General features: G+C 39.1%; 1 protein-coding gene across 3 annotated transcripts; it reads left to right on the top strand.

Annotated features, from left to right (window-relative positions):
- Nucleotides 1-6,886: 6,886 nt before the first annotated feature.
- cib3 (calcium and integrin binding family member 3) lies at nucleotides 6,887-12,978 on the top strand. Of its 3 annotated transcripts, none has more exons than XM_034209783.1 (7): nucleotides 6,887-7,009; nucleotides 8,546-9,129; nucleotides 9,877-9,911; nucleotides 10,297-10,408; nucleotides 10,850-10,997; nucleotides 12,424-12,619; nucleotides 12,791-12,978. In XM_034209783.1, the coding sequence occupies exons 2-7, from the start codon at nucleotides 9,079-9,081 to the stop codon at nucleotides 12,810-12,812; spliced, it is 564 nt and encodes a 187-aa protein (XP_034065674.1). In that variant the 5' UTR covers nucleotides 6,887-7,009; nucleotides 8,546-9,078; the 3' UTR covers nucleotides 12,813-12,978. The 3 variants fall into 3 exon arrangements, with proteins under 3 accessions (XP_034065674.1, XP_034065672.1, XP_034065675.1); XM_034209781.1 differs by having other exon boundaries at nucleotides 6,965-7,014; XM_034209784.1 differs by having other exon boundaries at nucleotides 6,985-7,009; nucleotides 9,025-9,129.
- The last annotated feature ends 72 nt before the right edge of the window (nucleotides 12,979-13,050 follow it).

Below are 13,050 nucleotides of genomic sequence, written 5' to 3'. Positions count from 1 at the left end.
TATGTAGGTATAGGAACTGTATGCATCGCTAAGGTTAATTTAAATTGGCTATGCTCAAGTATGTAGACAAGCTAACGTCGAAGTAGTGTATGTGAAATCAACCTCACAATAAGATGTGTGTATATTACAATTATTAATGTCATATTTCAAGATGATTACTTAGATATTACAATATGGTTGGTTGAGCTGGAGCATTATTGAGCTTACACGTTAACGTCACAGTCATCTGAAGAACGAACCCAAACCTTGTTGTTTTTATTAATTTCATTACCAAATGGGTATCAAATAAACAGTAAGCATTGGTAACACAACTTCCAAAGTTACAGTAAAATAAAAAGGACCCTGACTCGGACAATACACAATCCAACATGTTCAACAGAAGAGAATCAGTTATATTGTTTGTACACATGGTACTTTACATATATATATATCTGTTTGTTTATGGTGTCCAGGTGATGCAGACAGGCTGGACCAGAGAGTGAGAGACAGAACTGGACTCCTCACAGCAGTGAACTTCAGCACAGGTACAAAGACTCTTTTTTTCATACTGTACAAAGAATCAAGAAAGATATTGGTTTAAATGAATGAAGTATTGACTTGAATACACTGATATACATTCCATTAAACAATACTAAATACTAGATCACCTACACATCAGTTAAGTTGAGGGTTTTATCCATGCAAAAAGTTACATTTAGATGTTATTGTTAACAAGCAATATGACTTTGTCAGCTTTCTAATTTAATGTATTGAAGGCAAAGATATTTAACACATAGTGAGAACTGCTATTATTTATCTCTCAATATTGTCTGAAAAAACGTGGTAAAAGTGATTCTTTCAGTGAGACAACAGAGCAAGCTTCTACAGTTGCACTACGTTTTGATAACAGTTCAATATTATTTTGATAATAACATATATTTCAATGTTGATGAACTTCATACTGTTCATTCATAATCTGATTGTCTTTGTAGCTCATTGTTGAAATAAAAAAAAACCATTACAATTACAAAATAATCATATCTACAGCCCCTAAACACACAAACACACCACTTTCATAAATAACACACTTGTTCTGCAATAATATGTTTTATGTTTCCTGTCATTTTTGTTAGGAAAGGACATGCCTGAAAGACAGGATATTTTCTCCTTCTCTGAGGGTCCAAGAGGAACATTAAAAGCTGATGTTAAAGAGATTTTAAGACCAGTACAGGACATTCACTAAGAAACTACTTTTATTGTAAAAACAGTCAGCTGATCGAATGCAGCTATTTCCACATCTACACTCCATCAGCTGATTATTTCTATTTGCCTCACTTTATGAGCTTCACAACATGTACCTTGTTTTGCAACGTCAGAAATAAATGGGGCCAATCTGATGGGCCAATCTGATGTCCAGTCAGATGTGAATGTGTAATCTAACATTTTCAGTAAGAATAATGGACAAAAGGAGTGCAAATACAAATACAATTTATTGAAATGTGAACCAAAAGTTAATCAAATGTTTTAAATAAAAAGCACATATGGACAGAAGGTGTAAACCTATTAAATGTATTAAACACATTTAGTCAAATAAAGTGACCGACTAGGCCTGTGCAGCTGGTATCAGCTTTGCCCAGCATGGGCTCCTTCATCAGCCCCGGTCCTCCTTGCAGAGGAAAGACCCTCAGTCCTCTCCACACCAACAGACAGGACGTCCATCACACGGAGGTTTCTCCCTGAAGTCTCAGCAGCTCTCTGGACACCATGCTGTCTCAATCCGTCCGCACTGAATATGAGATTGGGAAAATGAAAATAATAAATGCTTTAGACAATAAGAAACATAAAGTTGACTGTTGAGTTGCTCAGTTTTGTTAGATTGTCAATACTATTACTGTATAACTAATATCTCAGGTTAAGAGGCACATTCAAATAAAGATTGGTCTTTAAATACATTTTGTCTTTTGAATTGTTTGTCTAAAGTCAAGGATCTATAACTGGTACTTAGTTTTAATGATAGTCTGGTTATTATGCTGTTTGGAGGAGGCCTCACAGGTAAGAGCGCTAACTAGCTACCATCACATGTACCTTAGCTTGACTTAAATGTATTAAACGTATAGTTAAGTGATATCAAAATATAAATAACTAATGTCATGCAAACATATTAATATTTGCTTGATTCCAGTGTTGAATTTAGCACAATTGCATACAAACGTTAAGGGGTTTTAAGATTCTGAAGTATTATGCTAAAAGCTCAATAACTTAGATTATTATTTATAGTTTTGCTGAATAGTTTCATGTCCGCTTATCTTAGAAACGTAAAATGCGACGGCAGCGTGCAGATGGGGAGCATGTTAGCTTAGCTTGGTAGCTTCAGCTAGCTCTGGAACTTCCAGCTCGGTGGCAGCAGGTCCCGCCTCGGCTCCGCCTCTTTGCCCTTATTTGGAGCAGGCGGGAGTTGAACTCTGGCGTCACTGTCGAGCCAGCCTGTCCTCCTACAAAAAACGACCATATAGGTCGATTGTTCAGCAGCTAAATACGACCCAGACTCACGTTTTAAAGTGTAGCACCTCTAGTGGTCGTGTAAGAAACAACATGCTCCTGTCGATTGCAAACGCTCCGGAGGGTCGTTTATTCACAAATTACCCTCTGGAAAATCCTAAATTGTGGAATAGTTTGGCCATTAAAATGCTTTTCTATTAGATTTCTAGCGAGAAGTGTATATTGTACTTTTATAATCTACGTCCAGTGGATGTGTAGGATCCATGTAAAGTTAGCATGGGTGAAAACAGTATTTCCGGTCTCGAAGTTTTCATAATAAAACCGGAAGTATTCCCCACACTGTCAAATGATTACACAGTGATATCTCCATTACTCATCCACTAAAAAACATCAGTTTATCCTTGTTAATTACACAATATTGATTGGTTTAAATTGTGTACAATGCTTTTGTGTTTTTAACCTTCGATTCGGAGAAACAAATTGTTTTTTCGGAGTTTAGACACTACAGAGTTTCCGAAGACACTACACTACTCAGAATCCCCAGCTATCGTTTGGGACTACAACATCCGCCTTGCTTTACAAACCCCGTGATTAGCCCTCAACCTCTGTGATTGGATGTTGGAGTGGCAGTGCGACAAGGTTACGCCGAATGTCAAACAGCTCTTTGAAATGGAATGGAACCACGCCAGACTATCCAAAACTGGACTTGGACGGGTCCAGCCCAGCCCTCCCCCCCAGAATTACACATGCTGGCTATTGTGTGTTTCGCAATATGTTCTATGGCACGTCTCTACTGGGAATTGTAGTTTTATAAGACGTTTTCGTATTTCCCACAATTAGAAGTTGCCAGTATTACACTGTATACATCCCTGGAGGTTTAGGGGATACGAAACACACTCCTTTTCCCCTCTCTCTCCAAGTGACGTTCTTACCCTCATTACCTCTGCCCGCCCTACCACCTGTCCTCTGGACCCTATCCCTTCAAACCTCCTTCAGACTATCGCTCCTGATATTCTACTGTTTCTCACCCATTTCATCAACACTTCTCTAACTTCTGGTCACTTTCCAAACAGTCTCAAGGAGGCAAGAATAAACCCTCTCCTAAAGAAACCTACTCTCAACCTGTCTGATGTTATAAACTACAGGCCTGTCTCTCTCCTCCCGTTCCTGTCTAAATCACTTGAACGCGCTGTCTTTAAACAACTCTCCTGTTATCTCCATCAGAATAACCTTCTGGATCCGCACCAGTCTGGTTTCAAGGCAGGTCACTCCACAGAAACTGCTCTCATTGCTGTCACGGAGGAACTGCACACTGCCAAAACTGCATCCCTCTCCTCTGTCATCATCCTGTTGGACCTGTCTGCTGCATTCGACACGGTGAACCATCAGATCCTCCTTCGCACTCTCCAAAAACTTGGAGTTTCAGGCTCTGCACTTTCCCTCCTCACCTCATATCTGAAAGACCGTACGTACAGGGTGACTTGGAGAGGGTCTGAGTCCCACCCTTGTCAATTAACTACAGGGGTCCCTCAGGGCTCTGTTCTTGGTCCCCTCCTCTTCTCCCTGTACACAAACTCACTCGGATCAGTCATTAGCCCGCATGGTTTTTCATACCACTGTTACGCTGACGACACCCAATTAATTCTGTCCTTTCCCCGCTCAGAGACCCAGGTCGTCGCACGCATCTCTGCTTGTCTAGCTGACATCTCTCAGTGGATGTCTGCTCATCACCTCAAGCTCAACCTTGACAAGACTGAGCTGCTCTTCCTTCCGGGAAAAGATTGTCCCACTCTTGACCTAACAATCAACATCGGCACCTCAGTTGTTTCCCGACTCAGACTGCAAGGAATCTGGGTGTGACCCTAGATAACAACCTGTCCTTCACTGCAAACATAGCTGCCACAACCCGTTGCTGCAGATACACGCTTTACAACATCAGGAAGATACGTCCCCAGCTGACACAGAAAGCGACGTAGGTTCTGGTCCAGGCTCTCGTCATCTCACGCCTAGACTACTGCAACTCCCTCCTGGCTGGTCTACCTGCATGTGCCATCCGACCTCTGCAGCTGATCCAGAATGCAGCGGCTCGTCTGGTCTTCAACCTTCCTAAATTTTCCCACACCACTCCGCTCCTCCGCTCCCTTCACTGGCTTCCGGTAACTGCTAGAATCCACTTCAAGACACTGGTACTTGCTTACCATGCTGCGAATGGATCTGGCCCTTCGTACATCCAGGACATGGTTAAACCGTACACCCCAGCGCGTGCACTACGCTCTGCATCAGCCAAACGACTCGCTGCGCCCTCGCTGCGAGGGGGACCCAAGTTCCCATCGGCAAAAACACGTGGGTTTGCTATCCTGGCTCCAAGATGGTGGAATGAGCTCCCCATTGACATCAGGACAGCAGATAGCTTGCACATCTTCCGGCGCAGACTGAAAACTCATCTCTTTCGACTCCACTTCGAGCGATAGAACTATTAACAAAGCACTTATATACTAATAAAGGACTGGCTTATCTAAAGCCAGTTGAGTAGCACTTGAAATGTTTTGGCTCTATGAAACCTGATGTACTTATATGATTCTGTTTTCTTCAAGGTTGTGTCTTCCTGGTCGAATGTACTTATTGTAAGTCGCTTTGGATAAAAGCGTCAGCTAAATGCAATGTAATGTAATGGTGTTATCACATTTAAAACATATAATTAATACATGGGTGAAAATTGCTTGTGCCCATAATGGGCAGCATTAATATACCCACATGACAGCTAAGGTCAGAAGAGCTTTATTTAACAGCTGGTCTTAGGTCTGTGACCCCTCCTGTTGTTAATTGATAAGCCTGAAACATGCACTTGTCAAGGTTCAGATGCACATTTAGCAAATATGGCAGTAGCCATCGATCATCTTAAGATAAGATACTTTATTGATCCCAAGTTGGGAAATGTTTTTGTTACAGCAACATGTACTACTTTGTTCTACTCCACTACAATTCAGAGGTCAACCTGGTATTTTTACTCTACTACATTTATTTTTGTTACTTTGCAGATTCTGATTAATGATGTGAAATATAAACAACCCTTAAATCAGACTTTAGTTACACCTGAGTAAAATTCAGCCTTATCAGTTTGTCTGTTTTGCACATCCTCCTGTTAATATCTTTGGACGTCCTGCACTAAACTGTTTTATTGTAGAGATCACTACAGTATCTTCTTGATATTTTCTATTCTATATTTCTATCATTGACCCCTATTTTGTATGTAGGCTACTCTTAATATTTAAATGTTTTCATAAAAATTAAACTTATTCAACAACTACATTCAATAACGCGCTTTAACCACTAGGAGGTGCGGTTTAAAAAACAAGTGGTGTAGTTAATAAAACATAATAATATCAAACATAATATGACTATTCACTTTATTGTGAAATTAAAACAGAACGCTAAAGGAAAATACAGTTTCAGTCTCTCAATGTGAAGCTTATGCATTGTACCATAAACTTGTATAGACCTGTAACAGTCATCTGCATGAGGAGTTGGAAAGGTAGTTCAGAAAATCAGTAATATCTTTAAAAACTACAAAAAAAATCCCTTTCTATCAGCTGTGCACCGTTATGGTGTAAATACAGACTATCTACTAATTGGATCAAATATAAAAGTCAGCCGAATTAGTGTTGATACTGCAAGGAGACGTATTGTGTGAAAAGAAATGGAAGATGTTGTTTAATTGTTGATATTTTATGGTCCACGTCACGTATTCAGTTTTGGCGGCATCTCTTCCAGTTTGTCAAAAGGTCTTCTGATCAGGACTCTATAAATACATATCTACGGCAGATATGTAATGCAGCCGAACCGTGTATTACAATGCCGTTATGTGATGACTTTCAAAGAGAAAAGCAAGAACACTCGGAATAAAGTATGATTTTTTTTTTTAGTGGATGAGTACTGCAGATATCACTGTTAAATCATTTGATCATTGGTTTTATTATGAAAACGTCGAGACCGGAAATACTGTTTTCAACCCGTAACTTTACATGGAAGCTTGCCGCATATACACGTTCTCCTGACGAAACCTCAAATCATCTTCGTAATATCTATCAAACTATAGATCCTACATAACGACTGGACGTGGATTCTAAAAGTACAATATATACTTCTCGCTAGAAATCTAATCATAAAGCGTTTTAATGGCCAAACTATCCTGCAATTTAGGATTTTACAGAGAGGGTTATTTGTGAATAAACAACCCTCTGTAACGTTTGCATTCAACGGGAGCACTTGAGGCCGACAACTTTAAAACGTAATTATAGGTCGTATTAAGCGCTTGAACAAACGACATATTTGGTCGTAATAAGGGCTTAAACAATCGACCCATTTGGTCGTATGAGTTGGAGGACTTGCTGGTCGAGCCGTTAGTGGCCGACTCCGCCTACTAAGGGCTTCACGGCAACTCTGCAGAATCCTATGGGTGACGTCACGGACCCTACGTCCATTTATGGTTTTATCACAGATCAAATCCACCAGATGCTGCTCCACGACTTTTGTAAGGTCAGATCTATTTTAACATCCATGAACAATGTATATGTTTTAAAATGTTTCCATGAAATAGCTGATTAAAAAAGGTTGTGTTACTATTTGCCATTCAAGTGCTTGTTTTGGTTAACTGTAATATTTACTGCTAGCATAGCATGAAAGCTAACAAGTAGGAACTCTCTCAGATTAGATCAAAGAGGTCATAGAAAATGTTTTTGGAATACATCCATTCAACATTGATATTTAAACACAATACTTACCAAGGACTATAGCAGCCAGAGTGAGAAGAACAAAAGCATTCCTCCTGAGGAAACCTTTAAAATTGAATATTTTCTTGGACAAAGCTCTTGAGAGCTCAGAAGTCTCCTGGCATGTCTGGCTGTCGTTGACATCAGAACTATTGACCTTATAATAGAGAGGGCAGAAGAAAAGACAAGGAGGACATGCAATATCCAACATTGAGAACAGAATTTTAAATATATTGTAAATGCAGACACAAAATGTATACACTTTTCAAACACAACATGGTTTAAAATGTAAAACATAGAAGCTAGTCTACAGAAAACAAGAAGAGGACAACATTCCTCATCAGCCTTCGATAAAGGAGTCCTTGCATCAAACCTTTTAGGAGCTGGATAGTTCCCTCTTGACACTTATACTGGTTTGCCTAGTTCCACACTTTGCAAAGCAGCAACAGTTCAGGGCGTGCAGCATCCTTGAAAGATAATTAATTCGGGGAAACAAACCCCCCAGGAGGTGAGCAAACGATCAGAGACGAGTCAAACCAGGTGGAGGCAGCCGGAGGAGCTTCTCGCACAATAACTGAAACAACACATTTAGGAGACAATATATTGTAAACGTGAAACCTTTTAAAAAACACTGTTTCAGTAAGATGTGAAGGGTGTAGTAAAGTAGCAAAGAGCAATGGTGGTCAAAAGATTTTTAATACCTCACAGAAATAAATGTTATACCTGTTTCAGGCCAAAGTACCATCAAATCATATTTGTATCATAAAACAGTACATACTACATTTCATATAATAATAAACTGTCCAAAAACTGCTTTTGAACAAATGACCTTGTCCTAAACAAGCACAAGAAAAATTGATGGATTTATTAATCAACGGAAAATATTGAATTCAATGGAGGTTTAAAGTTTTGACAGTGAATATGTAAAGGGGAAACAAAGCGTAGCATAATTTGCATCACAGATGGATTTGGAAACCAATTACATTTTATGGGGCTTCCTTAAGAGGTCCAGACCCCCATGCCTGTGCCCACTAAGAGGTCCAGACCCCCATGCCTGTGCCCACTAAGAGGTCCAGACCCCCATGCCTGTGCCCACTAAGAGGACCAGACCCCCATGCCTGTGCCCACTAAGAGGTCCAGACCCCCATGCCTGTGCCCACTGAGATACAGTCGATCTCCAAATGAAACTGCACCATGTTGGACTTTTTAAAGGATAACACATAAGCATTTCACTTTTCTTTTTTTTGTGACTAAAAACCTTTTCTTCCTATTGAATGTCTTCCTTATTTCTTTTGCAGAGCACAATACAGTGAGGTGAAGGTGGGATGCATTGATCGTATAGTGCTGCTGTTCAATTCAATTCATTATCATTGAGCTTAATGTAATACCTGTGCTAAAGCTGAAGGAGAAATAGCATTCAATAGTTGGATATATACCAAATAATGGAGGTCTCAACTAAAACAAAACTTGTCTCCCATCAAAAAGTCTATTTGCCCACTACAATACCCCGTCTCTAAAGAGTGTAACCTGAGCTGTGAGCGAGGCGTCGGCCATACAGTGGCACTAAAGGGGTTGATACCACTTGGCATGATGCTGGACGACAGCCCTTATTCATTGTCAGAGGGGCTGCTATTCACAATGGAGAAAACGATGAAATGCTGCCATTATAATGGGGACCAAAGGCCCGGTGGCAGCCCGACACCTGATCTCCTCTTTGGCTCCGGCTTCCTTTTGTCCCAGCATTTCATATCTGACATATCCACACACCCTAAAAAAGCAGTAGATGCTGGAGCAGCGATGGACCTGAGGCTTGGCGTTTGTGCTCTCGGACATGGGGAATAAACAGACCATCTTCACAGCACAGCAGCTCGATTCTTATCAGGTTGGTGTCAATCCCGTTCCTTTCTGACTGAGACGGTTAGCCTCATTCTCTTTGGTGCATCGCTTATCAATACCAGCTCCCAGCATCTGTAAACAAGGGCAATAGGCCTGTCAGACGTCATGTCTCAACCTCCAAATATGCAGTTCAAAAAGGAAAGTATTTGGACTTTTTACAGTCAATGCATCAGAGGTAATTTGTGGTGTAACGTTAGTAACAGGATGCATATAGTGGCATGTTTTAATCAAGTGATAAAGTCTTATTTAGATACCTGTTTTGATGTAAAATCAGTGGTGGAAGTTCACTAAGGACATTTGGTCTAATGAGATACCTTACTCTAGTACTGTACTTAAGTGTTATTCTTTGGCAATAGTACTTTATATGAGTATTTTAATTTGTTGCCACTTTATACCTCTACAAGGAATTTATTTGACCTTACTTCTGTAGTAAGGTAAACATACATATAGTAATATTACATGTATTTCTAACCTATATTAATATCCCTAGAAATAATATTACATGTTTTTTAAGATTATACACAGATATTAAGATTAAGTATAAGTACTTTTTGTGGCAAATACATCTTGGTTAAAAATACAAAAATGGTTTAAAATGCATGACCTTTACGAGTTTTTATATTGTGCCGAATCATTTTTCTAGAACTAGTGTCAAACTAGATTAAGAAACGCTGCATCATACCTTTTTTTTCAATTTCTCAACATCCCTGCCATAATCTGATTGTTTTTGCAGGACTGTACATATTTTACAAGGAAAGAAATTCTCAGGTGAGAAATTAAATTATAGCATTTCTCCTGAATCAAATTATCTGGCTGGTATCAACATCTTATTGTATCAAAGTTATTGCTGGTTAGACATTATACAGCACGTTTTCTGTTCTGTTCTGCACAATACTTTACTGTAACTCTAAACTACAATATCATGAGGCCTCTTCTACTGTGGGGCAGGCTACCATTGAAATCACATTGTTTTAAAATTCTTGCTTGACTGTGCTAAGAAGACATTGTTTTCCGTGTGGATAATAAAAAGAGAGAAATAGAGTTGTTTTAATATTTCTTAGATACGATCTGCCCCATGTAATATCAAATACATAATATTAAACGATATCTTGTAATTTAATATTGAAAGATATTTCTGTTCAACCTTTCCTAGACTGTTTGACCGCTATCGGGATTTGGCGCCACAGCTCGTTCCCCTTGACTACACCTGCCAGCCAGATGTGAAGCTACCATATGAGCTGATTGGCAGCATGCCAGAGCTGAAGGTAGACCCACTCCCTGTGTTCCCAATACATAATTAATGGCCAACTAATCGACCGAATTATTTGAAACGTTATATGTTACCCGACTCCTTTAAACTTTAAGAAAGCTGGTGCGTCCCTCAGGGCACACTTGTTTGAAATGGGTCAATTATATGCCTCTTTACACAATGACAGGGAGGTAAACATGTGTGTTAACATGCTTGTCGCTGACATGTCCTGAGAAAGGGAGAGTTAGATTGTAATTTGTCTTACATTCATCCAAATTTAAGAGCTTTTTTGAGATCTTAAAATAACAGAAAAACCGACAAGAAAATGATATATAAATTGAACATAAACACAATCTTGCAGCACAGCGAAGCCATCAGACCAACAGGAAACAGGTCTTATTGCTTTGTGATTTCATCAGTTTTAACTTATAGAGGTGCTGGTGTCCCCTCTGTGCAGGACAACCCGTTTCGTCAGAGGATCGCTGAGGTTTTCTCTGACGACGGAGAGGGAAACATGACACTGGACGACTTCTTGGACATGTTTTCAGTCATGAGCGAGATGGCCCCGCGTGACCTCAAGGCCTACTACGCTTTCAAAATATATGGTAAAATATAAAATAAAGTAATAGACATTTAAAAAAATCAAATGGAGGGTATTGAATTTTAAAATATATATTTAGTTGAGAATGGCTTTATTTTCCACAGATCCTACTGGTCTATGTGTAAGAGCAATAATTCAAATGAACGTCATTCTCACTTTGAATCCCCTCTTTCTTTTCTTCTGATCTTTTAAACCCTAATTCAGAGAATGGTATGAAAGTGGTCTCAAACTGGGCTTGAACATATGGTGAAGGTGACCGTATGCAGAAATGAGCATAACATATTAATAGTACACCAAAAACATTACATGTTTTATATGCTATAATATATTTTCAGATTAGTTGTCAAAAAGTTGTTCAAATACCAATAATTGTGCAGTATTGTACAGATAGTGTGTTTGCATCCACCCAGATGGAGTGAACCTGAAAAACTGCATCACTTTGTGTAAAGGAATAAGAAATAAATCATATTTATAAGTAAAACCCAATAAAATTAAGAAATATCATCAGGAATAATGGTTACAGATCATAATGTAATTGTAATATAATAAGTATGATTTTTGAGCTGTTAACGACAGTCCAGGATCTTCAGGACTACAAACTGAAGATTAGGAAACATGTAGGCCTAACTTGAAAGTGTGATAAACCACCTAGCCTGTGTGCAGCACATTCATCTAATCCCTTGTAAACATTTGAACTATGAAGTCAGTTTCATAACAGTTGTTAAACACAAGTATATTTTCACATTTCATCAATGTGCAGGCTTATGAAAATGAACCACGGTGCCGGGTCTGGGAGCTGTAAGCATGACGGATGGTGCATGGAATGTTATAAATGATTAAGGGGCCCATTATAGAGGCAAAGAGCTCTTCAAAGCCCAGTTTGCGCTCTGCAATAGTGCCCCCCCTCTAATTAACAAATGCTGACAGATGAAGAAGTTACATACACATGGCCTTGGTCATGGGTCAAGGAAGATTTTCATTCATTATTCAGACCAATAGAGGAGGACATACTGTAACAGAAGGGTTGTGTTATGATGAGCTAGGTACCTCAAATGAACTCTCTAATGGCGGACTGGGAGTATGTAAGGCTTAAAGAATGTGTTTAAACAATGCCTTAATATGGATAAGGAAAAAGCAGTAACATTACGGGGTAAGACAAATAATGAATGCTATTTAGAGATATAGTTCAAACCCTGAATATTGTCACCAAATATATGTAACCCTGGATAGGATTAGTTCAGAATATACGAACGAAAACAATGTTTATTAGAGATGAATCTGTTTATTCAACAGTTTGGTCCATAACATGTCCAAATAGTGGAAAACATCCACCATTAGCTAAGCCCTAGTCAACATATTCAAACATACTTTTATGTCCAAAATTCATTGACAGATAATTTCCTATCTCCTTGATTTCTATATTCTGCAAGATTTCAACAATGATGACTTTCTCTGCAAGTCCGACCTGGAGAAGACTCTGAACAAACTGACCCGTAACGAGCTGACGGAGGACGAGGTGAGGATGGTGTGTGAGAAGGTGATCGATGAGTCGGACCTGGACAACGATGGACGGCTGTCCTTGGAGGACTTCCAGACCATGATCGTCCGAGCTCCAGACTTTCTGAGGTAGGCCAGAGATAACCACATGATGAACCCCTACAAAGGATACATAAGAACAATTCATCATTACATATTTTGTATCAATGACCGTCATCCAATATGTGTTTTTAATATAATATCTGTTCTTAACTTTAACTTCTAATGAATAAATCTAACTTCTCTTATTTCTGTTCACAGCACCTTCCACATACGGATATAAAGAAATGAAGCTTTCATTTATTTCTTAATCTTAATACCACCTAATGATGGACTGAGTGTCTGGAATGTGGGGGAATCCTGACTTCTCAAGCAACTAAATCTAATCTTGTGAATAACTAAAATGTACTTTTTGTTTTCTTTTGTTTTAAAAACCCAATAAAAACCTACTGATCTATATCAGAGAAAATCATCCCTTAGACATTTTGCATGAAGACAAATTAGATTTGTATGCACATACC

The sequence above is a fragment of the Gymnodraco acuticeps genome, unplaced genomic scaffold, assembly GCF_902827175.1.
Source record: "Gymnodraco acuticeps unplaced genomic scaffold, fGymAcu1.1, whole genome shotgun sequence".
In the NCBI taxonomy this organism is placed as follows: Eukaryota; Metazoa; Chordata; class Actinopteri; order Perciformes; family Bathydraconidae; genus Gymnodraco; species Gymnodraco acuticeps.
Note: the sequence above shows the minus strand (reverse complement) of the source record. Positions and strands in the feature narration are given on the sequence as shown.

Coding starts and splice junctions, on each gene's coding strand:
- cib3 (XM_034209783.1), top strand. CDS start 9,079: ATGGGGAATAAACAGACCATCTTCACAGCACAGCAGCTCGATTCTTAT. Junction 9,130..9,876: donor AGCAGCTCGATTCTTATCAG/GTTGGTGTCAAT, acceptor TTGTTTTTGCAG/GACTGTACATATTTTACAAG. Junction 10,998..12,423: donor CTACGCTTTCAAAATATATG/GTAAAATATAAA, acceptor ATATTCTGCAAG/ATTTCAACAATGATGACTTT.